At 35.1% G+C, this 27,941-nt stretch overlaps 1 protein-coding gene across 2 annotated transcripts; it reads right to left on the reverse strand.

The window, feature by feature from the left end:
* Positions 1–2,820: 2,820 nt before the first annotated feature.
* LOC135646068 (kinesin-like protein KIN-7K, chloroplastic) lies at positions 2,821–27,869 on the reverse strand. Of its 2 annotated transcripts, XM_065165194.1 has the most exons (25): positions 27,327–27,869; positions 27,011–27,105; positions 24,912–25,001; positions 24,271–24,323; positions 22,305–22,370; positions 21,353–21,406; positions 21,007–21,066; positions 19,339–19,417; positions 17,353–17,420; positions 15,790–15,846; positions 15,602–15,706; positions 13,801–13,905; positions 13,485–13,592; positions 13,260–13,391; positions 12,939–13,121; positions 9,609–9,791; positions 8,712–8,852; positions 7,791–7,910; positions 7,656–7,706; positions 7,492–7,539; positions 6,963–7,097; positions 5,256–6,014; positions 3,578–3,707; positions 3,383–3,490; positions 2,821–3,275 (listed from the first exon to the last, which is right to left on the reverse strand). In XM_065165194.1, the coding sequence occupies exons 1-24, from the start codon at positions 27,656–27,658 to the stop codon at positions 3,405–3,407; spliced, it is 3,240 nt and encodes a 1,079-aa protein (XP_065021266.1). In that variant the 5' UTR covers positions 27,659–27,869; the 3' UTR covers positions 2,821–3,275; positions 3,383–3,404. The 2 variants fall into 2 exon arrangements, 1 of the variants encoding a protein (XP_065021266.1); XR_010498953.1 differs by lacking the exon at positions 2,821–3,275 and having other exon boundaries at positions 3,578–3,753; positions 27,327–27,808.
* Between the last annotated feature and the right edge of the window lie 72 nt (positions 27,870–27,941).

Below are 27,941 nucleotides of genomic sequence, written 5' to 3' on the forward strand. Positions count from 1 at the left end.
ATAGTATATTAATAGTTTTCTTATCTAAGAATTGCGGCTTAGCTGATCACTGAGAACAGATTGACGCGAAGAAGCGAGAAGAAAAAAAGTGACTTGGAAAGTATATGATTTGTTAAGTTGGTTTGTTAAGTTGGAAAGCATGAAAAGTATAATTATATTATTATTATATAAATTTTTTTAATATTATAATATGATTAATTTTTTCCTGAATGGAATCTAAATCTAATCGAGTAATCAAAATACAATCAGAATCAATTTTGATCATTAACATAAATCAAATTAATTAATTTTATAATTAAGGATATGAGTTAGTTATAAATATTTAATTTATGAAGAATAAAATTATAATTTTTAGGATATAATGAAAATAAATAATTTTCGAAGGGTAGGATTGTCAAGGGAACATAAACTGGAATTAAAATGATTTGTAAGGGCAAAATAGTAATTTTAATAGTGAAGAGAAGTCCTCACTACGCAAGGTATGCAATCGTCATGGTGTGTGGTCGTCCATCGGCTTATGGTCGATATTCTTGGCACGGTTGTTTTCACATGGTTAATCGATGACCCCATCGGTCCCCATGTCGTCGTGCATGAGTTCTTCATGGGCGGAACACCTCAACGACCATGCATCGTCAACTGTCATTCGTTGGATCAACAACGTCAGGCTACAGCCTCAAACGCTTATCAATGACCCCATCGATCTCCATGGTTATTCTTGTTCGCCACCTAGTAGTTAGGAACCACGACCTTCAACGACCAATTGACGTTGGCCATGACCAACAAACACTATTACAGTAGCATTACTATATTCGTTGGTTAAATGCAACGCTGCAACCACCGTAACCATCACAAGTAGCGGCATTGTTGTAGCCACCTACGTCTAAGGCAAGTCGATTACCATAAGGCTTCTACATATAGACAATCGTGCATGTAACCGTCATCAACTATTGCACTCAATCATACTTTCGCTACGTACAACAAGACTTGCACACAATTGTTGCCCGCGATTGGACCGACGACCATCGAAGGTCATTGCTATGAAGAAACTATTGACAATAATCTATCAACCATAAGAAATCTTGTATCACCCACAAGAAAGCAATAGGACGGACGACATAGGAAAACATATTGACAACACAAATTGATGGTTTAAGCATTGTATAATCAAAATCGAATAATATCTTTTTACAAATTAATGATACTAATAAACAGATCTAAATATAAAATAGATCTAATGTACTTTTACAATATAAGACACAATATAAGACATGATTTCAAAAGATAGCTATGATGCTATCCATAAGCATAAAAATTATAATTATACTACTATTATATGAAAAATTATAATGTCAAAAACTAAAAATAAATAATGATAAATTAAATTTATGATATGTTCCTTTGCTATTTGGAGAACCTTTATCTAATCTATAAATATACTCGTTGAATCCAAAAGTTATAACGTGCAAGAAGAACTAGATTTAATTTTTTTTCACTTACTATTGTAGAACCATCCATATCACCGATAAAATAGGGATTAAGAAAGATTGAGAATAAATCTATAATCTTTATACGCAAGAGTAAAATGTCTCTGGATCATTTTCTAAAAAATTAATTATATATATAATATATGTTATAATTAAAATTTAATTATATCTATAAAATACCTTAGAAATAAGATAGAATCATATTAGGTTTCTTAATCAGTAGTTTTTCTTCTCCGTTGACCACTCCCTCCTCGCCGCAAAAGCAACGTCGGGATGAACAAACAGTGTGTAGCCTGCGGCGCTGATGCCGAGTCGGTGTACTGCCGCGTCCAGGGCACCAACGGGCTCGCTGGCAAGCACCACCGCTACGCCCTCTTCCTCCGCACAACCCCCACCGCTTTGTGATGTTTGCAAGGCCTGTCACCTCCCGCGGCTGATTCCCTCTGCTCCATCGCCTACGCGGTGCTAAAGCAGCTGGTCGTGAGGAAATTTTGCAGGAGAAGAGGGGGTTTCTCTTGTGCCAGGAGGACCGCGCGATCTCGTGCAGGGACGGCGATGTCGCGATCCACAGCGCGACTGCTGTCACCAAGAAGCACTGTAGGTTCCTGCTGACCGTCGTCCGCGTCTCCGCCGTCCCGATCCCGTCGTCGCAGGCGGTGGAAGCCGAGGCGGTGGACAGTTTGCATGGAAGTATCATCAAAGACAGCAGCAGTGTGTATGGCCACCATGGGGGCGGCGACGAACAGCATCTCGTAGCAGCTGATCAAGATGCTGCCTGGGTGGCATTCTGCCCGACGCGCTTCCGATTAGGCTTCCTCAGGCCTCGTATTGGATCTCAGGCGGTCAGGAGATTGCCCGCGAGCAGCCGTAACAGGAGGCCGAGGATCTCCGTGAGGTGCCCGAGCATTGTAAGAGCGACAGAGCAATCGCAAAGAATCCACTCACAGATTTCTTCCAAAAGATCAGAATCATGAAGAAAATAACGGACGATGACATGATCCATTCCAGATAGGAGGGGCATTATTTTTTAGCTTTTGGAGTGCCTCAGGCATCAGCTTTGCACCTCATCTCCGAAGAAGAAGAGCTTTTTGTGATGCTGCTGCGGCTTTCGTCAACCTCAGCACAGATTGTAGTGTTGCCGTCTTTTTTTTTCTCCTCTCCTTTTTCTGCACAATGAATATCATAATATCCTCAAGTTTGGATATTATTGTATTCATCTTGAGACCTTGAACTAACATCTTTTTCTTTTCTGCATATCAGCTTTATAAAGTTGAAACTACTATATACTGTCTGTGAGAATTTGGTTGCATGACTCTGAATATAAGTTGCACTAATATGGTAAGCCCAGACAGAAACATTGTTTTAGCATTGTAGCGACAACCACTAATGGCATTTCCTTTTAAGACCATTTACAGTGTTTACAGACCATTTACAGTGTTCATTCGACCACCAACTAACTACAATATGATGATTTGACAAGGAGCATACAGGTGCTGTGATCATATATGGGAACAAGCAGGTTCCCATAGCATGTTCTCTTTTGTAAATTCTTATAGAAGATCTCCACAGCTTCCAGTGGGTTGGTTCATCAATGTGCTTGCTTGCAGAACAATAAGATCTTTATAATATGAACAAGATGGACAAATATGGAGACAGAGACATTTTGCCTTTAGAAACGAAAAGAATTTGCAGTTCCCACAAGGTAGAACCTTCCAAAAACAACAGAGCATGCATCTTCTACAAACTGATGAAGAAAATTTATTGTACAGCAAAAGCAACAAGGTAGTTGACCTGACACACAAGGAAAGACAGTTTCAATATAAGTTGCATAAAATAACAAGAAGAGCCAACAGCTCATTATCTTATCACAACAAATGCCAAGGAAATGTAAGATATACCTGTAAATAGGAGGGTCACTACTTATGAAGTGAAGGTAATGATACGATCAGCAATCCTAGTGCGGCAAAGAGGGCACTCTGAGCAGGCGAGTGAGCAAGATTTACACACTGGTTCAATGCCAAAAAGACCATTAATCGCCAAACAAAACAAGACAACTGCTGAAATAACTGCCTGGTGTAAATGAAAGTGCTTACAGCAAAAATGCCGGCAAGGAATAAGTACTGCAGCAGTTGGTGATTCAAAGCATACTTTACAAACATGAGAGTTTGTCTCCCCAGTCCCTGAAGAATCAATTTCTCTTTCCTTCATCTCCTGAATTTTGGCCTGAACAGATTGCAAACTGGTTATCCATATCTGTTATCCATGATTCCTGGAACAGATTGTAAACTGGTTATCCATATCTATGATCCATGATTTGTCGATGTTGAGACCCTAAAATTTCCATTCCTAGTATAGCTGCAATACCATATTGTGACAAATGATGGGCATAACATGATAACAATACAGTAATTTGGGGTAAGCTGTATTTCTCTGAAATCCATTAACTTTACAAGTAATTGTTCTTTTCTAGTAATTTATGTTTATGCGTGTGACAGAAAAACAGTAACACCTAGGTACTTGAAAAACAATGTCAATGCCCACTTTGTCACCCTTCGACATGGTCAAATGTCCTCCTAACACAGTCCAATACCGTTGATATGGTCAAAATGCATTTTCACACCATACTATTTATTATGGCTAACAGAATTTACACATTATCACAATACTCTTTGCCAAAAAGATGGGTAATGGCCTGCACTTTTGATGAAGTGATGCAGAAAGCACCACCACCTCCCAATCCCCCATGGGAATAAGTTAGATTGGTTCTTTTCTGTGTACCCTGTGTGTTGTCATCCATGTATTATGAAAACAGCCTTGGTTAGTAATTATGACTAGACCCAAAAAATTTACATATGAGATTAAGAGAAATATGTCTTATTTTATTTTTAAGAGATTACAAACACTCAACAATCCAAAACTTCCTAAATTTTTTTTTAAAAAAAATCCAATATAATTTAACCTCTTTTGCTAGCTCAACCACCAACCATCTTGTCCTTCTGTATCATTCAACCCTCTACCACTGTCACATCGACCTCTCTTTCAATGTTTAGGAGCCCATGATCTATTAACAAAACCAGCATAATCATATTACAATATTCTTTTACTCTTCCTCTGCTTTTGCAACTATCAACAGTAACCACTAGCACCTCAATCATGATTAATGAGCTCAGAATTGTAATAAAATATACAGTTTATCAGCAAACTAGGCATGCAGACAAGCGCACAAATTCAAAAAATGCCTTGATGCAAAGTGGCACCAACTTGAAATAGTTGATGCCAGGTTGACTAGCACTAATCAGGATTTTGAAGCAATGATTTATCAAACCTCAAATATCAAGCTATGCTCTATAGCTGACACCATATTCTTGGACAAACTTTGGAGATGATAATTCAAAGTACTTGCCTCAAATGTAAACAAAATATGATTAGATCTCATCTCACCTTATAATTTGAACAATTCAATTACTAGAGTATCAAAGCAAATAAAAAAGGAGCAATTTATTACATGGAAGACAGGTGATCACTACCATTATCAGATAATAACGTCAGAAAAGGCGATATTAGCAACAATTAGACGCATACCATTATCAAGTCAAATGCATCCAAACTGACAATCAAGATCTAACAGATTGTGCTGGGCAGGTGTAGATTTTAATGCTATCCAACGTCTAATGATAGAATGGTGAATTTGAATATGCCACTTATCAATTACTAACAAGTAGAAGAAAAACTTCACATCTAGGAATAAATACGTCAAAAGCTGAAACTTACCTTTAAGCGAACAAGCAAAGGTTCCAACTCCTGATTTTGGTTCAATTGTTCATTATTTGGCTTTTCCAAACTATCTACTGCTTGTCTTTCCTGATGAAGAGAACCATTGTGTTCATCATTGTTCATTTTAAGATCATCTGAAACATCAACCAAAATGGTAGAACTTTTATCTGCAGTCAATTCAGATGTACATAAGGGACCTTTTTTCAGCTTAGCAACAAGCACCCACATGCTAGCCAAATCATTCTCTAATGATATTTCTCGTTTCTTTGCTTCTTCAAGTTTTTTCTTATATTCTTTTTCCAGATGCACTTTTTCAGCCAAAGCAGCTTCTAAAGTATCTTCCTTTTGTTTTCTGACCTGCAATTCCATCCTTATGTCATCTAGATCAAGATTCCGGTTAACCATATCATCAGATCCTGTGTTTCCAGCATCGCCACTTCTACTAGGAGGCCGGCCTTTTCGTCCTAGTTTGATCCCATCATTCTTGCTTTCAGAAAACCTACGGATGGTACCATTAGCAGTTTTGGAATAAGCAGCTAAATCTTGAATAGCCAATAACTCTTTAGCCTGTCTTTCATTTTGTAGTGAGAGCTTTGTTACTTCCTCAGCCAAATTCTTGAGCTCAACCGCAGCAGCAGATGCCAATTCTTTTGCATAAGAAGCTTCTTCAGCTAATTTCTGATTCTGTGAAAGCAAACCATGATTCTCTTTGATCAATTGATGACGTTCAAGATTTAGTTTCTCATTCTCAGCCTCCTGTCAAAGCATTTTGACCCAGTTAATTTATTAAAGCCAAAAAATGTATGCAGACCTAGTATGATGGAAAGAAAGTGAAAAGAATAAAAATGATTGGCATTATGAGACAACCAAAGAGATGAGTGTTCCCTGCTTTGATCTCATGTGGCATGCTTAGAATTGAAAAGATCTGATCAACTGGTACATGAAAACACATACGGAGTGGCAACTTTGCAGACAATAGCAGCAAAATTATCAAAGGCATGTACATGAGCACATAGAAAGAGACGTAGCAATTGTTAAGGTCAGCTATTGTTGTCATATTAGAGACCACTAAGTGCAAAGCCAGCCATTTATTGTTAAGTAAAGCAATCAAAGACATTTAGTTTATTGTGAATCACAATAAGCTGCATCTAGACATCAAAGAGAAATTAAAAAACAGTAAAGTTACAGTAGAAGAACCGTTAGAAAAAGGACAACCTATGCGTTGCAGTTTAAAAACTTAATAAAAATGAGTGCTTATTTGCATCATACGACCCAATTACCTGCATATAATTCCACACTACAACCAAATATAAAATAAACTAATCCATCCTTCTGATACATGAGGTCTGCAAGACAAATAACCAACCTGTGTACAGCAAAGGGTATCTGTAATGCCTATATCACATGCATGAAAATCCTCTGGCCACTTCATTTTATGCCCATGAAGCAGGTAAGTGGTTGGGACAAACAACAGCAGATCAAATCATACATAACCAAGAAGCCTATAAAGCATGAGTGCGCCATTAACAATAACCACATGCCCATATACTGTAAAGCATGTGATTATCATTAGTAATAAAAGAAAGCTATTGCACTTTTAAACTAAACAAAAGACCTTGACACAAGACAAGAAACCACAATACTTTAAGCATTGAAGTCCAACTTAGCATGAAAGAGTGTAAACACTAACAAATTAAATATTACCTGATATTGAAGTTTACTCTTCAAATCATTAATTTCTTCTGTGCCAAGTTCTTCATGCAGTTTTTCATTTTTGATTGAAGTTAGTTGCTGTTGAAGAACAAGCACTTTATCTTCCAGCTCCTTAATCTCAGAGCACTGAGTATAATATCCAGATTAAAATTTAGCACGGAATTTAGAATAAACATATAAAATAAATATAATGGTTGATTAAGTCAGACGAAGCTAAGTGTATCATCCCAGTGACATTTAAATAGTAGATTGTTGGTGCTCAAATCTCCCACACTGACATGAATGAATACCATTCCAGCAGATTAGATTCAATACATGCCTTGTATGTGAATTTTTCTGTTGAAATTTGAATTGTGATAGTTATATTTTGTTTGCCATACCAAGGGAAAAGAAAGAGAGAACTACATTGGCTGGGGCAACAAACTGAGTCATGAGAACTGGTGTTTGCATGCTATCTAATAAAATGTATGTCAACTATACAAATACACAATAATTCAGGACATTGAACCTGATTACCAACCTTCAGTTGCAGCTGCTCTTGAAGGATACGGTTATCAGCTGATCTTAACTGCAACAAATATAGTAACAGTATAGTACAGCTTTTGAATAAAAAAGGAAAATTTTAAATATATGACATAGTTCAATAGATTAAAAACATTAAAAATATAACTCAAGTTAAATCACCTCTAGCTCAAAGCCCTTCTCATTGCACTGAGTCATTAATCTCGTTACAGTCTGTGAGTGGAAAATAAATTGAAGAGTGACTTGGAGTTCAACTATAAAAAAAAAAGAAACAGCTGCATAGAGAAGATGGCATACCTGCTGCATTTCAACCATTGAGGCATTGGCCATTGAAGCTTCGCCACTTTCAATAATGCGCTGTTCCAACACTCTCATCTGTCTCTGTTTCTCCTGGATTTCATGCTCCAAATTCTCGATCTGTGGTAAATAGAGTTATGCCGAGACAAACTTTTAGTAAAACAAAAGTTACATCTCCTTGCAGATTTTCCAAAGTAAAGGTCAATTTTAAATTATCTAAGTTAAGTGAAGACAAATCTGTAAATAATTAGGTCAAGCTGAAATATTGGCAAAAATGGCAACAAAAAAAGTCTTAGAGGGAAAACGAGGTTGTAGGAGGCAAAAGAAAAGAAAAGAGTGTAAAAACCAGACCAGATCTTAAGCAGAACATTCATAATACAACTTCCAATGGATGTGATCACAAAGAAAAAACAAGGCAATATACTGGCCTAATAAACCAAAGAGACTCGAGTTGGAAACATTAGCTGAATGATGCAATATCATAAATTTTAATACTCTTTAACAAAGGAAAATAAATGGAAGGAGAAGAAAAATAGAAAATCTAACCGAATGAGAGACTTAGTAAAATGCCAAGAAATTCAAATAAACCTATGACCCAACTCAAAATTCGTGAGATTCAATTACCAATTTGCAATGTCAGGTAGTTCTATAAGACCTATGACATGATTGCTGAAATACCAACTCAAGATACGAGACAGCTCCATAGTTTCTTTATCATCTAGCTAGAAGCAGGTATAGATTGAATATCACAATGGACTGCAACAGCAATAACCAAGGAAAAATAACCAAATCTAAGCAAATTATAGCCAACTCAGAAGACGCAAGAGCATAATAAAAAATACACATAGTATTAGAATGTAGCAAGGGCAACTTAGTATTTTCCAGCTGAAAGGACATGAGCTTTAAGAATAGGAACTGTACCTGAATCCTTGTGCCATCTGGATCATTTACGGACTGCTCCATCAGTCTCTTTAGTGTACTGGTACCAAATGCAATCTCACCAGCAAGCATCTTTATTTGTTCGACTAGGAGATCCATTTCATCTGACATTGTTATCCTAGTCTGTGTATGTTAAAGAAACAAGTCAACCATAATTAAGGTATACCAAATTTAGCAGCGGTCAGGAGTAATGTACTTTATGACATGAAAATTCATCTCCCAAAGTAGGCTAATAAAGTAAGTGCTACCAACATCAATACAGATAAAACCCTGGGTACTAAAGATATATAAGATATACGATTGATATCTCATAAAAAAATGCATAATAAACATCTAAGAATATCTACCATAAGCATCATGGTCTTCAAAAAGGAATTTATTTTGTCTTAGCAAACCTCATCCACACTCAATAGCCAGGTTGTTTAGTTTCCAATGTATGCTATCAGATTTAACTGAAATCCAAAGAAGAGCACCTAAATGAAACTATTGCAATAGCATCATGTATGAGATATTAAAACCAAAAACATTTGTGATTTCTTCCTGCTTAATGAACAAGGAAATTTGTTCCTATTCACAAGAACAATTGTCTTTAACACCAATATAATAGCAGAAGTCAATGAACAGATGCACAATTCACTTGAAAATTGAAAACACTTAGCAGAAACAAGATCTTATAATTAAAAAAGGAAACATATACACCATCTCAGCAAATTTTATTCGTCGTATGGTGTAAAAATTTAAATGAATTTTGCTCAGAGAAAAAGGAAAGAGATTATACAATGATAGAGTCACATTTCCAGGCTAATTTCCAATAGAAACCAATGAACAGGTCAGTGAGGACCAGCAACAACCGATAACTGCAACAATAAGTTCAATTACCTGCTCTGCATCTGTGATTGAGCCACTGACTGCGGAATGTTCTTCACTCAAATTACTTGAATATCTTTGATTTTTAACATCAGATAATGTGTCTAATGAATCTGACAGAGCAGAAGCCACAAAACCATTCAGGGTGCTCTCACTTTCAAGAACTGGAGAATGCTCACGTGGTATATCCATTTTCTGCAAAGTAAATTTGTGACAAACACTATCACACTTATGCAAAAATTTAGCCACAAACAAAATGGCACTCCAAGTCATAATGATTGAACTGCATTAATAATGACATCCAAAACACACACTGATCATGAGCTAGAGGTTGGAGAATAATGTCAAATGATAAAAGATCCACATTGGAGAGGGCATCTAGCATAGCAAGCATTTTTACAATGTATATGGTATAATAAAAAATAATCTGATAATATAACTGCTCCTACAAACATCCAAGACTAAACAGATGTGTTCGTGTAGCAAAAGCCATTATTGACATGCATGATATTTCACAGATATATTTGTGGCAGATAGGAAAATATCACAGATGGGGTAGAGAAATGTCATAATATAGTAAGTGGCTGTTGAGAGAAAACATTTTATGAGACTCCATACTGGAGCATCAACTTACTATTCTATGAACAGACTTAGTTGCGGATCCACAAGTGAACTTTGAGCTAAAGTACATCGAAGTCGGTCACAAAAGAATTATCTTTGACCTTCATTTTGCAGGGCATTCCATACTAACAGTGCATTATGATATGCAACTTAAGCTGCTTTATTTTTCATGCATGATTTTCTGCTACAATGACAATTTACATTTTTTTAGGCAAAGCATGTGATATGAAATGTGCATCAAAGTTTCAAATATGAGGATTAACTAGTGCATTGGTTGATGAAAGTAACTCCAATATTGCATCTGGAAAAAAGGCAAACCAACTAAAGTCTTTCAATGAATCTGACTAAGATCAAATCACCCTCACTCACAAATATAGTAAATCAGACACCAACGATGTTGAAGTCATCATGTCCCAAGATTTTCTTGTTTATCTTAGGCAACTTTCTTTGTTTTGATAAAAATGCATTTAATTCTGCCACAGAGGAATATTGCAAATGAATGGACACTTAGTCTAAGTCCAATGAGCAACCTTGTTTCCATGGTAACTTATGGAACCTGGATGTTAGTGCCAACCATCAGTATTGTTTGTGAAAGACTAACCCTAGGATTCGTTTCATATATCACCAGAGCAAAAATACTATAAATACGAAAAATGATACAGGCAAGGATCTTCTGCTTGTTTCATAGACGATTATATAGAACCCAACCTATAGATAGGTTGTTAATGTTTAACACTGGAAAAGCTTAAAGTGATAAAATTTTAAGCCTAGTCTGTAGAAGCAAAAATACCATAAGGGAAAGAACTCTAATGGAAATTAACAACAACAAGCCATATTCCCGCATTCCCAACAAGTTGGGGTTAGCTAAATGGATGTTTTTCCCACAATGAGTTCTCTTTAGAGCAATAAGTCAATGAAAATAGTAAAACTAAGTTGGAGCTAGGATTGATAGACAAGGCCAGAAAATTTGCTCCTCCATAACTACATAAGAGAAAGACTGTAACAAGATATTTCTAAGTACGTCTTTAACCAAGTTTAGGTTCACAGATCAGCATGTTAGGTTACAAAGAATGATTACAAAAGATTTTAGTGAAGGTAATTTTCTGACAATGCTCTCACCAAGTTAGAAATTTGCAGAAATTAAATAAAAATTTTAAACATGTTTATCTCTTACTATCAAGGAAAGAACTAAATCAAATTCTGCTGCCCAAGGAGCAAGACAATTTGGAGAAAAAATGGGACCCGCCCTAGATCTTTGAACAAAAATAAGAAACAATGCCAGTGTAAAATTAATTTTTTACTATAGCAGTGAGGAAGGAGGAAAGGTATGAAACGAAACCACACCTTTCTGAAATTGTAAAAACGGAAGAAAATTCTTGGCATAACCAGTTCTTTGTATTCAGTTGTATACTAATCCTTGAGATGACCATATCTTGAACAAACTACTAAAACATTTCATAGCAGTCATAGGTTCAATGGCTTATTCACATAGAGCAGTGATTTAAAAAGCACTAGGCGTCAAAAGACGCCAAAGTCCAAAAACACCTGAGGCGCTCGCCTGAGCGAAGCGAGGCGCTAAAATATAAAAATATATAATATAATTAATAAATATAATTATTTAAAAATTTAAATAAAAATATGCTATTAAATTAAGAAAATCTAAGATACAAAATCAAAATAATATATTATTAATCTAATAAATACAAATACTATTATTAGTATACTGTTAACAGTATACTGAAAGAGAAGGAAGAGGAGTGTAAGGGGGTACTGACTGAGAAAAGAGGAAGCGGTAGCTGCAGCGGGAGCGGGAGTGTAAGGAGGCAGCGGTAGCGAGAGTGTAAGGAGGCAGCGGGAGCGGCGAGCGGCAGCAGTAGCGAGCAGTGACAGCGACGAGCAGCGGGAGTGGGAGTGGTAGTGGCAACGAGCAGGGTTAGGGTTGGGCAGCGACAGCTGATATCGGTGCTTTAGTTGGTTTGATTGAACCAACTAAAGCACCGGAGACCGAACCAGACCTAAAACGTTGGTTTGGTCGCCTGGTTTAACCTAGGCGCTCACCCGAAGTGCCCAACGCCTGGGCTCGGGCAAGCGCCCAGGCGGCGCCTCTTTGAAGCGCGCCGCCTGGAAGTGAAGCGAGGTGCTCAGGCCTCGCCTCGCCTCGCCCGAGCGCCTTTTTAAATCACTGACATAGAGCAAGTCCAACATGTTTTCTTTCAACCATCAAGTCCTCTTCAACATAACCAGAATAAGTATTCACTATTTCTTTTTTCCTTGACTAATATACTTATTATTTCTCATCCAGTAAGTCATGTAACATAGAAAGTCTAGTTCTGCATCATTCTGCTATACCAACTTCAAATTATTCTGATTCAAATAATGGTTCGCCTTAGAGAAGTATGGTAACCAAGTTTGTGCAATCCAAGTTAACAAAATGATATCGAGTTGCCACAAGATATGTAATTAAGGACAGAGAAAATCCAATGAATAGACAGAGAATCAAAACTTAAAAGAATAATGAGGCAATAAAATTAATGTACAAGTCAAAAGTGAAATCCTGGATGGCAAAGATCATAATCAATAAAAGATTGTTTTCAGCAACTAGAAAAAGATTGTATATTATGTTAATGCTGATTCCGTTCAGTGTGGAAAATCTTCAGAAACAAAAACATTCTTTTAAAGAATCAAACCAATTATAGATTCAAATTGGAGCTAAGAACTTACATCATCCTCCCCTAAAGAGAGACGGCGCTGATGCCCAGGTAAATCAGTTAAACACCCAGGAATAGAGTTCTTGGTAGAAACAAGTATCAGCTTGGTCAGCCTCTGTATTCTACTCATTAAAGCAGCTTTGGCCTCCTCTTCCTCCTCTAAACGGTATTGCATCTTCACCTGGCCTTCCTCAAGCTGTTTGCACAATACAAAAACATGATCCCTTCTAAGTATTATAACTAAGTCTGAGGTTTTGTAGAGACCAATGTCATTCTTTGTCCTATGAAAGAGAATATGCACTTAAGGCATCTGGAGGACATATTCAATGTTTACCTTCTGGCGCAAGCTCATTATTTCATCATGACTGGCCCCACTTAGCATCCCTTTCTTCAAATGCTCAAGTTCTTGCTTTAAGCTTGATATTTCTTTCTGATACTTCTTGATCAATGACTTTTCATCAATAATCTGCAATGACAAACTCAAAAGTCAAAACTATTCATCGGCATTATGATATAAGAGTATCAACAATTCCAACCAAAGAGAAAAGAGTATGTCTACCCTGTTACGAGAAGCATAAATTTCAACTTGTTTTGCCCTACTCGCAAACTTGAGTGTGTTATGAGTTTCCTCCATGCTACCAGATGCAGGTGTAACCGTGCAAATGAGCTGCACAATGCACAATACTTGTAAGAAATTTTCACCTTCAATAAACAACTAAGCTAAAATATGGAAGAGTCTGACCAGATAATTGCATGCAAAAGGAAATTGAGAGATGTAATGATGGAAAGCCAAGCCAAACAAATAACAATCACCTAGAGACATTACAGATCACACTGAAAAATGATCATCAGGCATATGACCAGTCAAGACTCACCGATACATGCCCATGGCCACTTAATGAGGTCTGCAGTAGTCGAGTCAATTTAGAATCACGGTAAGGAATATGAGATGCTTTCCCTTCACTAAGCTTTCCAATCACCTTTAAAAAGTTATCAACAAAGTTAGTTTTATAACTGGAGAACCAAATATTCACAAACGGCTACAAATTACACAACACACCATATGTCAATGATTGTGTAACACATCTAAATTAACAAGTTACTCAGATATATCAATGTTATCTACATATGTTGATAGGTTTACAATGTTTTCAAGCAAAATTTGGTTCTACTTCGTAGGCCTAAAATGGCCTTTATGAGACCACAAAAGAAAGTGTGTATGCTGATATTTAGTTCAGACTTACATTAAAGTGAAAAAGAGGGAACTCAGGGAAGGCCATATTACAACCAACAAATAAGTAACTTTGACCTAATTTACTCCTTTCGGCACCAAGGTTTGTGAAATTAGAACACAGCTCCTTTTGATTTGATGACATAAATTGTCATGAACATTCAATATCGGCAAGCTCCAATCCAGAATTCACCCAAAAATAGTAGAAGCCCAGATACATCTCATTGGATTGTCTCCAATTTAAAAGAATAAGAATCTGCTACAGGACCAGCTGAGCCATCGGATATACAAGATCCAGCAATAGTGGAATGAAAAACCACCAGAGAAAGTGGTAGAGGAGGAAGAGAGGAGAGAATGATACAGAGTACCCGTCATGAAGTTGGGGCCAATAGGGAAAATTTTGCCAAACAGGTGAAGGGCATACAACAATTGACCGAGCCATGACTAAAGTGAGGAGGAGAAGGGCTTGGGTCTGAGCCTGGGCTCTCTTCCTTAGGAACAATTGAATGCCTGATTAGGTAAAAGAAAAAGAACAAAAGAGAAGGAGAAAATAACAATAGAAGTGAACTAAAGAAATGATTTAATTAAAGATATGTTTTAATTAGTGATAAATAGAACTTAAGATACAGTTAAAGGATATATATATATATATATATATATATATGCATATATATTGATTTGATATTTTTTTAATATATTATACAATAATGTATAAACAGTAATAAACAATATATAATAAATTATAAAATCTGAATAATAAAATAATATATGACAATTCTATACAGAAAAATATATCATGAAGACTATTCTATAAGATATAAAAATATATAAAGTAGTAAACATATCATCAAAACAAGCAATTATATATAAAAAAAACTAGAATGGTTGGTTGCAAACTTCTATTGGGAACGTAAGTATGAACTTATAATATTTAAGTTTGTCAAAATGGTAATAAGTGTTTGAGAATTAAATTTTCAATTTTTTATGTTTCTGAAATAACTAAGTCAAGGTTGAATTAAAATTAAATCATTTATTGATTTTTTGTAGCAAAATTCTAGTTTTTCTAAAAAAAATAGTGTCTAATTCAGTTTAAATTATTTAAATTCATAACATCCGAGCAAATCCCTCCAATCCCATTCTTTTAAAAGGTCGATCTTGGAAAAAAAAGTATGATCTTGATCCTAATCCCGATCTTAAAAACCTTGTAATATCATGATTCCTAAATTATATTGCATCTTGAAAATCCTACATAATGTATATTGATTGTAATTGTATGGTGAATGTATGAGAGTCTAATCATTAGACATGACTGTCAACCAAGGAATCTATTTCTAAAAGATCCTAGAGAGGAATCATAAATCAACTCATAAAAACAGACAGGAAGAATAGTGAATGTTGTTAATGAAACATTCAACATAAAATATTCAATAATATTGGGCACCTACTGTTCCAAGAGTTAAAAGGCTTTTGTTAATGTAAGATCCTTCCTTTCTTCTTAGCCCAGTTGTCTCAGTTTTTGAACTCTCAGATCCTGCTAGATCAATAAGATTCTGAAAAAGAACATCATAGGTCAGGTACAGCAATAAAGTCAGCCAAATGCACAACATGCTTAAAGCTCAGAACCAGAGCTTACAAGTTGAGAATACATCACTCCATCATATTCATCACCATGAGCACTGCTTTCAATCATCTGCGTAAGTAATCATTCAATCAAAGTAAATGAGAGATGATAAAAAATGACATCGTAAGAGTCAACACAATGCTTCACATGATAAAGAGTCAAAAGCAACATCTCATCATTGTGTGTAGCTAATATGATTATACAGCAAATATGATAAGCAAATAAGAAAGTCAAACTGGTAAAGCCTGTAAACCAATAAGAAAATCAGTTTTATAGTTCTAACCAGAAAAAGTGTGGCAATTTTTTTTTTATCAAACACAAAAGAAGTTTCACAAATTTTGAAGTAAAAGAGTTAATGACTTCTTTGCACATTTCTTTGTGCAAAAATTTGGAACAGAATTAAAGAAAATTGCTTCTTTCTTATATACAAAATTGTTCTTTCAAGTTTCATCATTTATGTATAAATAAGAGACTTATATGTATCAGTATATACTGGTATAGGTAAAAAAGGGATTCTATATCAGTTATAAACCTGCAATATTTGCAGATCATCCAAATCATCATGATATACAAAAGTTGTAATTACCGATAATTTCTCCCTTAATATAAATTAATTACTATAAATAATGTATTGCTTTATTATTAACTTCCATGTTTGGGTACTATAGTTAATGAAATGATTAACTTTGATTTTCTTAATCATGTGGACAAGTTAGGAATTCTGCTAATCAATTAAATTATTAATTGATTTATTTCCCAATGAGTGATTTGATTTTTAGGAAGTAAATAGTTTACATTCTATTTTCGTGTATAAACCATAAGAAATGAATATTATATTTCTCTCTTTGTGTATGAAAATAAAATAAAAAAATAAAAAATAAAAAATAAATTATTACTTATTTTTTGGAGACATCTCATCTTCTCCTATGAAAAGGGAACTCCTCCTCCTTCATTCCTCATCAAGTCTGATAAAGGGAGAATTGAGAAGAGGACTTCCCAAGAAGATGACCTCGAGGAAAGGATAGTCGAGAAGAGGTTGGATCCTTTCTTTAATTAGCTTTGATTTATATTTTTTTATGCATAATGATGTTTTAATTTTAAAATTTCATGATTAGTAAATAATGATAATTGAATTGTGATGTTAGAATGATTATTTGATTTATATTGATCTCTTAAGCTTAAGTGAATTTTAATATTGATTTAATTATTAAATTTTTATTTTTGGATTAACATAATAATTATAATCTATTTAATTAGATATATCTATGTTTCAAGACTTATGTGTGAATTTCTATAATGTAATTAGTTTTAAATTTAAGAACATGAATTTAAACTTTTTAATTCATGGATAGGAGTTATTCTCATTTCATCCACCCACTAAAATATCATGATAACATTTGGGCAAGGACAAATTCACCCAGCAAGAAAATCTATTTATCCAGCATGACAGTTGGAAAGAGCTGCATGACTTGATAAGCAAACAAAAGCACATAAAGATAGGATGCTAAAAGTAATGTTTGGACTAAATAATGAATATAGTATAACACTGAAATACCAACAGTTAGACTGACATACCAAGGTAAAAATTGTGTGACTTCTGCTACTGAACAGGTTAAAATTGTTAGAACCAACATGACGATGTTCTGAAATTCACACAAATAAATCATGAGAACAACTGATGGCTACATAAAAATTTAGAAAAAAAAAATTATAAGCTATTTTGGTAACCTAGCTGATAAGTATGCAACCAGTGAATATCCAAAAGCAATTATCCTGGAGGTAACAGTAAGGTAGACATCATTTTATTATGCAGCAATAAATACCTAGAACAAATAATTAAGCTTGATAAGTAGTTCTAGCTTGATCAGGCCTTTAGGGTACTTTGGTAATCTTTATTTCTCTTCTTAATGACAAACTTTCATGAGTGATGGTTCACATAATTCTTCAAAAGATAGCTCTGACTTGACTGCAGAATAACTTCAAACAGCAGATCTTTTGGACAATTCACAGACAAGGAGACCATATACTTATCAACACCAAATTAATACCCAAAATAGAGGTATCCAGTTGTTAGGAGGCAAATTAAGTGTGATGGAAAAAAAAAGAAATTTACCTATAAGTATAGCTAGTCAAAACAAACTAAAAGTATAAAGTATAACCAGAACTTTAAGAAAAAGTAGAATAAGCTCGACGACACCCTCATACCAAGAAATATGAGGGAACTTACACTATTCCAAACTCAATATAATACATCATAGAACACATTGGGATTAAGGTCAAAGAAAAAACGTAACAAAGGACACCTAGGGAGACCACATACTTAGCAAGTTTATAATGTGTTCAAGCACCAGTAAACCCTTTATGATTCTATTGACCGTAATATCCTAGCAGCTCCAAAACTTACAGATAAACAAATAACATATAAAATAAATGGCTATAAGGAAACCCCAAAACACTAAATAAAAAGTAGGCTAGATCTATCTTGACACTCTTAATGATCCAAGTTATTCCTAGAAAATCCTAATTGCAACGGCAATGCTCCAAAAGCACCAAACCATACAGGATATGGGCTGTATTTCTTGTAGAAATCCACAAGCTCAGAATGCACTGTTTGAGAGAAACAGTAAACAGACTCAATTTCTTTGACCCTCCACCAGCATTACTCACTAAATTTTTGCTTTGAAACAAGGATACATGTTCACTAAAGGGCATGATAATTGTAGCTTAAAATATTCCAGATGTCTATTTTTGTTGCATCAACATGTAAGTCAATCATACTGAAACTAGTTTTCCTATACAATGATATATTAGTCCATCAATACGATCCTTAGAGATTGCAAGGTCTTAAATCAAATCTTGTTCTCACCACTTGTCCTCGGGAAAAAAAAAAGCACTTACACAACCTTAGCTGCACCAAATAACTTTGTACCGTAAAATAATATGTACAGCAGGAAATGTTGCACAAAATGAACTAACAGGGCCAAAAAAAGTTAAAGTATCTAGATTGTAACATGATACTTTGCATATTGTGCCAACATTTTAAAGGACAACAGCTCCAAAAATGCAACCAAAAGGATACTTTCTGTAAATGTTAAACAATGAGGCTAACAGAATCTGAAATGTCGAAACACTTTCTGATCTGTTCTAGAGAAACACCCATTGTTAGAACTACAAGAACAAAGATCTAAAAATTAATTCAATCAAGAAAACAATAGTTTTAACAGTATGACAGAATAAAAGATTATCTGCATTAGGTAACAAAACACTTCAACATTATGATGAATCTGCTTTTCAGGCTGCCTAGACTAATAAAAGAAAAAAATTGCATTAAATAATTAACAGCAGCCACATAGAACATTAATGACCCTATTGATAATGAAATGTGTCACTTTAATGAAAGTTACAGTGGTCACATCTTTGAGTGGGACATAGCCACAGAATATATGTTAGTTAAGCAATTTTCCTTGTTTTCATTAGGTGAACTTTCATCAATATGCCAACTTTGTTTGTATTAGTTAGAGATTCAGATAAGCAACAGAATCAGTGTTGATAAAGTTTCACCTTCACCAGCAGCAATGAAAGAAAGTGCGTGCCCAGGAGATAAAACAACTTCCTCCTTTATACCCTCAACGTAAGTACCCTGCAAAAAGGTTCCACATTAGATAAGAAAAAAGGAAATGTTTCACATCAGTGTAATGAGAAACAATGAAAAAAAAAATAGAAACTAAAATTCATTAACCTAACAGCAAAATAGCTAATCACATCAATAAAAAAGATATAACTTCACCTAAATTACTGAGATCTAAAGTTACATTGAAATTTTCAACAGATGGTCATTAAGAAATGGCAAAACATAAATATGGAATTCAAAAGGAAAAACAAATTTCCCAGCAGCCTGATAAAAAAAATTATCAATTTCAAATCTAACTCCCAAATTGATAATTAATAATATAAACTCAAGAATTGCAAGAATTAGATAAATTTGTTTCCGCATATCCAATTATACGATATATCATCACAATAGTCATCTAAAGGCTGTTCCTCAAAATGCAAGTAGCTCTCTGTACAATCAAATATACTTGCTCACTTATGGGTTCATGCAAGAATGTAGAGTTTTTTAGGATACCGATATTTCAGTTTTTCAGAAATTAGTGAGCAATCTTGAACTTCTGTGGTATATGAATGCGATTATACCAATTTGAGTGATCAAAATCAGTTGCATCATACAAAGTCAGAAATAATAACAATCATTAATTCGCATGTTAAGACAAAGATTAATTCCTTCAGTAGAAGTTCAGTAGCTTTGTAGCTCAAGTACAGGAGAAGTTCCAAGAAAAAAAAAAGGCAAGCCTATCAACAATCACATTATCTTCCATCAAAACGTGAGCATTTTGTGCCTCACAATTAGACAAAAATTATGTACAATCCACAGAAAAAAGCACCTTTAACTCACAAACCAAGCATATGACGAGCATAGCATAGCACCATATACACAAGATCTGTACATATTCAGATGCACCTAGCAATCAATGCCTAAAATATGATACTAGAAAAATTACTAGACAAACAACTTTACAGGTTAAACATCATTATTTATACACCAAAGAAATTGGTCTAGTCATTATTTCTGCATGTGTTATGTACAACAGCTTCCAAATACTGAGAAAAGCCAAAACATTTTCGTTTCTTGGAGGCCTATAAGAAGACCTTTAAAATGGATGATCATGATCATATGCAGAGTCCTGAATCATAGGAACCAGACTCTCCCATCATAGGTTTTATAGATGCAAATTCTATGCTCATAAGAAGAATCTCTTAATTGTTTAATATTAAGTTTTCGCTCCCAATTAATACTAAAATATGCAAGGAGGGATGCAATTAACTTGACTCATAAGTCATAACAAAAAACATGATAGAGATCATTGATAGGACAAGAAGAATTAATAATTAATTGGACAAATTACCAACAACTTCATAGTTCATACAACCCCAAGCCTTGTGGAAAGAAAAATATGTTGACAGTGCACAAATATAAAATGCAACAATATTTACGTCAAGTGGTAAGAGAAGAAAATATTTAATTTATTACCATCTAAAGAAGATACAACGAATGTCTGATATGAGAAAGTGATCCAAATAACCTCATAGAAAGAGTGGTAACATGTTTAAATTGTATAGTGAAAGCAATATGTATATCATCTAAAATTAAAAAAGCATAGCTCTCCATACCTGAGCATCTTCTCTTACGCGCAGGTTTTGGCCAGTGGGATCAAGCAAGTCATTAATAACCTACAATATAAGATAGTAAATAAGCAAAAAATTATATATATATATATATATATATATATATATATATAGAATATCTGAAATTGCATTAACTGAGGAAACTCAAGTTTGGCGAATTATTCACCACAGTATTTTTGTCATCAAAATGTCAGTACATTTGGCAGACAAGTTAGACAATAAGACAATAATAATCTAGCAATCATATATAGATTAGACATTTAACTGGATTAGCAACTGCAAACATACAAATGAGTAAGACACTTTGATGAATCATCGAACAGATCCTTACCTCATTATAAATTTCAAGGTATGATACACGGAGTAAAAATTCTCTTCCTGGAGTCTGCCAAAGAAACTCAAACTTCGCAATCACACAATTTAATATTGTTTTAAAAAAATAACAAGTAGGTATTGCAAGAAGAAACATTCAATAAGCAAAATATGTTAAGATTATATTCTTTATAAATAAGAATTCAGTGATATCAAAACAAAAGAGAACATTCTGTGCAATAACATCACTCTTACAATGGAGTAAGAATTCTCTTCCAGGGTCTGCCAAAGAAACTCAAGTTTTACAATCACACAAATTGAACCATTCAAAAGAAAACTTGGTATGTCAAGAAGAAATATTCAGCACACAAGGTATGTTTAAATTAGTCTCTATATACAGAATTCAGCAACATCATAAAGATAATGTTCCACAAAATCTAAAACATGACTCGAATAAGATACCTAGCTTACTTGAAAGTCTACATGTGCAGATACCACAAGAGTATATATTTTACATTTTTACTTGCCCAACCTCTCTGGTTAAGTTTCTTTTGCTAAAAATATTCAACATATAAAAAAGCAATTGAACTAGAAAATAGAATACATAATAGAGAAACTACCTTCCATTGTTCAATCCATGAGATGAAGATAAAGTAAAGCAAATGAGCTTTTATGCATCTCTAATCTTTTGAATATGTTAAAATTAAGCTGTCTTAAATATTATAAGCACTTAGATAAAACTAATTATTCTATTTACTAAATTATTGGTATCAAAATAATGTATAAACTTTAAAGCATCAACTGGAACATAGATTTTACAAATGCAATGGAACTAGTAACAATTTATTGACCCACGGTGAAATAAACATTATCAATTTCACTAGAAAACTATAGCAGATATTGTGTTACAGACTGAAGTTAAAAAATATATACTTGGCTAAATCTAATAGCAAAAACACTAAATAACATACATCTTGTATTATGCTGAAGACATCCTTTATGGCTAGTGGTATGATACCAGGAGACTTGGGATCACCCTATAAATGGAAATATCAGCAAAAAAGATAAGTTCAAATAAGGAGATTAATTCAGCTTCCTGGAAATTTATGAATATATCACAAAGTTTTACACCCAAATTAAAAGTCAAATGCTGAATTTCAAAATTACCACAGGTAACAAACAAGGACAACTTTTATTATCCAACCACTGTAGATGGTCTCACAGTCAAGACTCATAAAACATAAAGAAGATAAATAACAACAAATATTAGAGAATGCAAAAGATAGCATGTGAATTAAAATTTTGGATCATCTTAAAGGATGAACTAGAGAATATAGCATGAGAAACTAAGAAGTAAATGACTTTATTGCAAAGAGAAGTAACTTTATACATTGAAATGTCACATCAAGAATTTGAGCTTAGCTCTAGATGCCACTGGCCGGATATCTAATATGTTGCACCTGATTTGGAATCTCAAGTAATAATGTTTGTTGACAATTTCCACAGGATTTTCTTCACTGGAAGCCTCCTAAAAAACTTGTGTAGATTGGATCTTTTTTTTTTATTGATGCTGCATATCCAGTTAATGGAGTTCATTGATAAGAACTGTGTTATCTCAGATAGCCCACCCCGATCTAAATTGATGGTCAAGACCAAAAACCCATTTCAAAGTATGAATTAACAGAAATTTATGTGGATGTAGCATCATCTTTTCCTTTGTTACCTTTCACCCATCCTTTTTTCTCTCCTCCTATATACCTCTCCAAGATTTCTTTCTTCTTTGTTCTTTTTTCTTTGCTTTTGATACTATTATATGCTTTGCTGAGCAACTACACATTAACCTACACTGGACCCAGTATGTATCATACTTGCTTTCATGCAACTTGACAGAAGATGAAGCTAGAAATCAATCACATGAGAAAAAAGAGGCTGATGTTCTCATCAGATCAGCGAAAAGGCATACAAGTGAAAATCAATCAAGTGACTATAGCAACATGTTCTATAGGAGAGAATGAAAGTGTATTTGAGTTGCCGAAGAAGTGATTAGAATAGTAAGTTTTTGGCATATGATGCAACACAAGCTGACAAAACAAGTGACTCAATCTAATTTGTGAGCTTGAATAATCCAACAGTTTGTCAGAAGAAAAAAACAATTAACACATGGCAAGCCATTTCCAGACATGAAATCCATGAGAAATAGATAGGAAGTTCTGCTCCCTAAAGCATAAGGTGAAAATTTTCTTTACCATACGTTCCTCCATGAAAAATTGACCCACCAACTTTCCAAGGATAAGAATTTTTTAACAGCAAGATCAAGCGAGAAATAGTCCAACAATTCCGCAACATAATTAAAGGGCACTAAAACCAAGGGCACCAATTAGGATTAACCAAATCTTGGTACCATAAGTGAGCCCTTTTGCTATTTTTGGCAACACACGAGTACCACTCTCTTGTAAGCATATTGCCAATGTGAAAACAATTTTTATTTCGGTTTCATTGAAGACGAGATTCATCAGGGGCAGCATCAAGATGAGATTTAGACACAACGGCTTAGCTTCTTCTCCCATTTTAATGAAGGTAACAGTAACAACACAATAAATCTATACAAAGTATATTATCTTAAAATACAAATTACATGATCAAACCAATCGTAAAAAAAAGGAACCGATATATGATAAAAATGTGCACCAATAAATAAAACTTTAAGCAATATAGACCAGTTGGTTTCTTAAAGCAAGAAAATCAATAACAATTGAATTTTGATCATCCCTCAAAACAAGGAGTATTAGTGGCAGGTTTCTTTGTAGGAGTTTGAAGGCAGAGAAAGCACCAGAAGATATTCCTTAATTATCTAACAAATAGTCTAAAATTAATGCTCAGGACTGCAAAAATATACACTTGACTATCTTATAGTCTATCTGAGAACTGTGAACTTACATGCATTGTATGGGTCTTGCCACTGCTAGTGACACCGTAGGCAAAAACCGTCCCTACAAGTCAATGTGGAGTCATAGTTAGTAAAGATTTAACTTGTCATAATTAGTGAAGATATAATTAACTGCTTAAATATGAATGATTTGGATCAAATTTTGTATAAAAGCAACAACCCTATGGAAAGTTGATGAGTACAAAAGTGGATAGAAACTAAAAATTAGAAACCTCTTTTACAGAGAAGAGAACAAAATAAATCATATTTTTAGAGCTGAGAACTGTTGTATATAAATATAGAAGCATGGTTGAGTTCATTGACAAAACATAAACTTGTCAAGACTGTTAGTAAGTACATAACAGGTTTCTAGTGAACTGCAGCCTAAAATTGGGGTCCAAAATTAGATTAAAGCTTTCTAAAAGATGTACCCCTTAGTGAAGTAAAGCAACATGCAAGCTTAAATATATCAGAGTTTCCTAGTGTCACAACAAAGTGATACAGAAACAGCAAATATCTAAGCCAAGTTCATCTTCTGAAACTTATAGCGAGACTTCCAAAATTGCAAGTCTCTCTTTAAAGCATCTCAACATCCAAATATTTGGCAACTACTTACAGCTAAACAATGAAAAACATGACCAAGTTTCTATACCATTTATGCCCTCCATGGCAGCTTTTACAACAGGCCGAGCAGTAACATCATAGACCACTTGAGTAGTTGTGGAAGGACCAAAAACTCTATCTACAAAACATAAATAAATATTACACAGTAACATCTTTACAAGACATAACAAGAAAGATTAAAGGAAGGTATCAAACTAGTATCAGCTAGTCATATCATTCCATAATTCTTGGATATTATCAAAGAGGGAGTAGCGTTGAATATCATAACTTGATGGCATGCATGACTTCAAATTTGGAGAGTAGGAGACAGCATAATTGAAAGAGGGGATAGTGTATGTATATCACAACTTGATGGCATGCACGACTTCAAAATTGGAGAGTAGGAGACAGTATTCTGTTGTTCAACAAATTCTGCAATTCTAAAAATTGATACGAAAATGGTGGAATAATTTTTTTTTTCCACTTATAAAAGGCTGCATGTCACAGCAAAAGCAAATTTTTAAAAGAACTTTTGCATGTAATCTTAGTCAAGTACTTGCAATATCTTTGAGAAATTAGGATATCAAAGCTTAACTGTAAATAAAAAGATGAGAAAAAATTCCTTTCAAGGGAAAATTCCAACCTCATCTGATGCAAAACAGAGACCTTGGTAGAGCTACATGGTAGGACTGGTTTTGTCCAAAAAAGCTAAAAGATTCAAAAGAGAGCTTCAAATACACCTACAGAACCAGTAAACCAAGGCCCTAAAATGTCATTAGCATTGTGTTAACAAATTTGAAATTAAATTGTGGCAATTTAATCCATTCTTTTATTTACTTCAATGATAAACTTCATAAAGGATAGTTTTGTAAGAGAGGAGTGACCAATATGTACGGATCAATTAGGAGATCTTCCACATTCACATAAAAGGGTCTGGTTCACGGCCCTATAAAATGTTGATCAAGACCCAATTTTGCAGAATTATGAAGAAACAACAACCTGAATCCAGTTGCTCCATAAGCTGATGTATAAGGTATTAAGGCTCGCATCAACATGGATTAAAGGTTAACAAGGGGTGATTGGATCCGAAAGGATTCACATTGTGACCTATTAGAGACCCCCTATTTTACGAGATACCTCGACTATAAATGTACCAGGATCAATAGGCCCAGCCACCCTCTGTTCCAAGGATCTCTAAAAGGCCTAGAGTGAAGAAGGGTAGAAGTTGATGTCGAAATCTTGGTAATTCACTGCCTAAAGCATAGCAGAAACAGCAGTAGCAATGCACAATAATGTATTTGCATTAATTGGTGATTAGCAGATTCCTTGAAACCAACAAACCAGCTGAGGAAAAGGAAAATATATGTAAACCAGTTCCACCAAGCTTTTGACATGTACAGATAGCTGTCTGACAAAAATAATAGTAATAGCAATCAGTCCAATCTTGCAGTTCTCTTGATGCAACAGGGTAACATCCAAAAGAGAAGATAAAGACAGAAAAAGAAACTGGATCAATGTTGAATGAAAATGGAGTGGGAAAAGAAGCATTATCGGCATGCTTAGGATATCAAAAATGAAGTCTTAGTAGTTTATGCCAGAAACTACCTGGAAGCACATCAAACAACCAAATAATGCAAAGAACAATATACTGTGATTCACCACCACTTATGTTCGTTCATGCATGAACCGAGCTTCAATGACTAACTAAACAGTGATCAACCCCTCATAGTTTCCCATAGCCTGGCAAAGAAATGTAGAAATAAATAATTTCATATTTGACGTGCCAAGTAGATAAAAGGTCCTGTTTCCAGTCCGGAACAGTGTCAATGGAAGCATAAGAAACTGCGCTTGAAACAAGTTCAAAGGCTTACCAAAAGAACTATATTTACCACCTCGGTCAGTAGACAATTAATGCATGAAAAGAATCCTAGGGTGAGTTTCAATAGCCTTGATTAATTTGTCAAGCATGACAAGGGGGAAAAAATTGAAAAAAAGGTATTCCAAAAAAATCACTGCACATTCCTTGCATAAAATCATGGAATTCAATTGCCAACAGGTAAACAAAAAAGAGGATAGACAGGCGAGGAATTAGATTGGCAAATAGCATGTCATCCATGAAAAGAAAAACAATTAGCAGAGAAGTTTTACCAAATGCGAAGAATGTGGTTGGATTGTACTCGCTGCGGATTTTATCCCCATCCGCACACCAAGCGATCTCGTCCCCATGCTGAAATTCGCGGTCACTGCAATTACAGCCAAATTTGTCACCGAAACACATTTCAACGTCCTAAATGAGAAACCATTGAAATCCTTCCAAGAACGCCTAATCATCACCAGAACCCATTTCCAGAATCAACAAAACAAGGAATAAAAAAGTAAATAAAATAGAATAAATAGACCTTCCGAGCCCACCCTTAATCCAAGAACACAGATCTGCAACCGCACTCCAGATCCATTCCCTTACCTCAAAGGACGAAACCTAACCGTCACGGAGATGTTATCCCCAGATCTCCCCGCGTCCGCTGGCTCAACCACCAGCTCCTCTGCCGCAAATCCTACTGGTGCCACCCGCCCCTTGGAGTACTCCGCGCCACCCAGGACAGCGGTCCCGAATCTTGTATGCCCTCCATTGGAAGACCCGTGGAAGTGGGACGACACCGACGATGGCGAAGACCGGGGGATCGGGCGGCCGTTGGCGGAGGAGGAGGTGGAGGAGAAGGAAGAGGCTGAGGGTGGCTTCCGGTAGCTGAAAGGGGAGCTGCTCCGCCCCCTAGACGACGAGTACTGCGCCGCCATTGATGACGGCGATCAAGAACTCTCCCTCGCTCCCTCAAGGAGAGAACGTGGAAATGGAGAGAAGAAGTGGAGATGAGGCAGCAAACAACGGCCGGATGATATCACATGACCGGATTCGTAAAGAGAAGCCGAGGAGGGGTTCGGGTTGCCCCTTCTTGAAGCAATGTAGGGGGCGACTCCGGCGGAAGAGCCGAGTCGGTGGAAGCGATGACACGAGCGACGGGTGAAGAAATGAACGGGTAATTTGCTCCCTCATATATAAATGGAAGGTGCGACTGACGTG

The sequence above is a fragment of the Musa acuminata genome, chromosome BXJ3-8 (genome assembly GCF_036884655.1).
Source record: "Musa acuminata AAA Group cultivar baxijiao chromosome BXJ3-8, Cavendish_Baxijiao_AAA, whole genome shotgun sequence".
Taxonomy (NCBI): domain Eukaryota; kingdom Viridiplantae; phylum Streptophyta; class Magnoliopsida; order Zingiberales; family Musaceae; genus Musa; species Musa acuminata.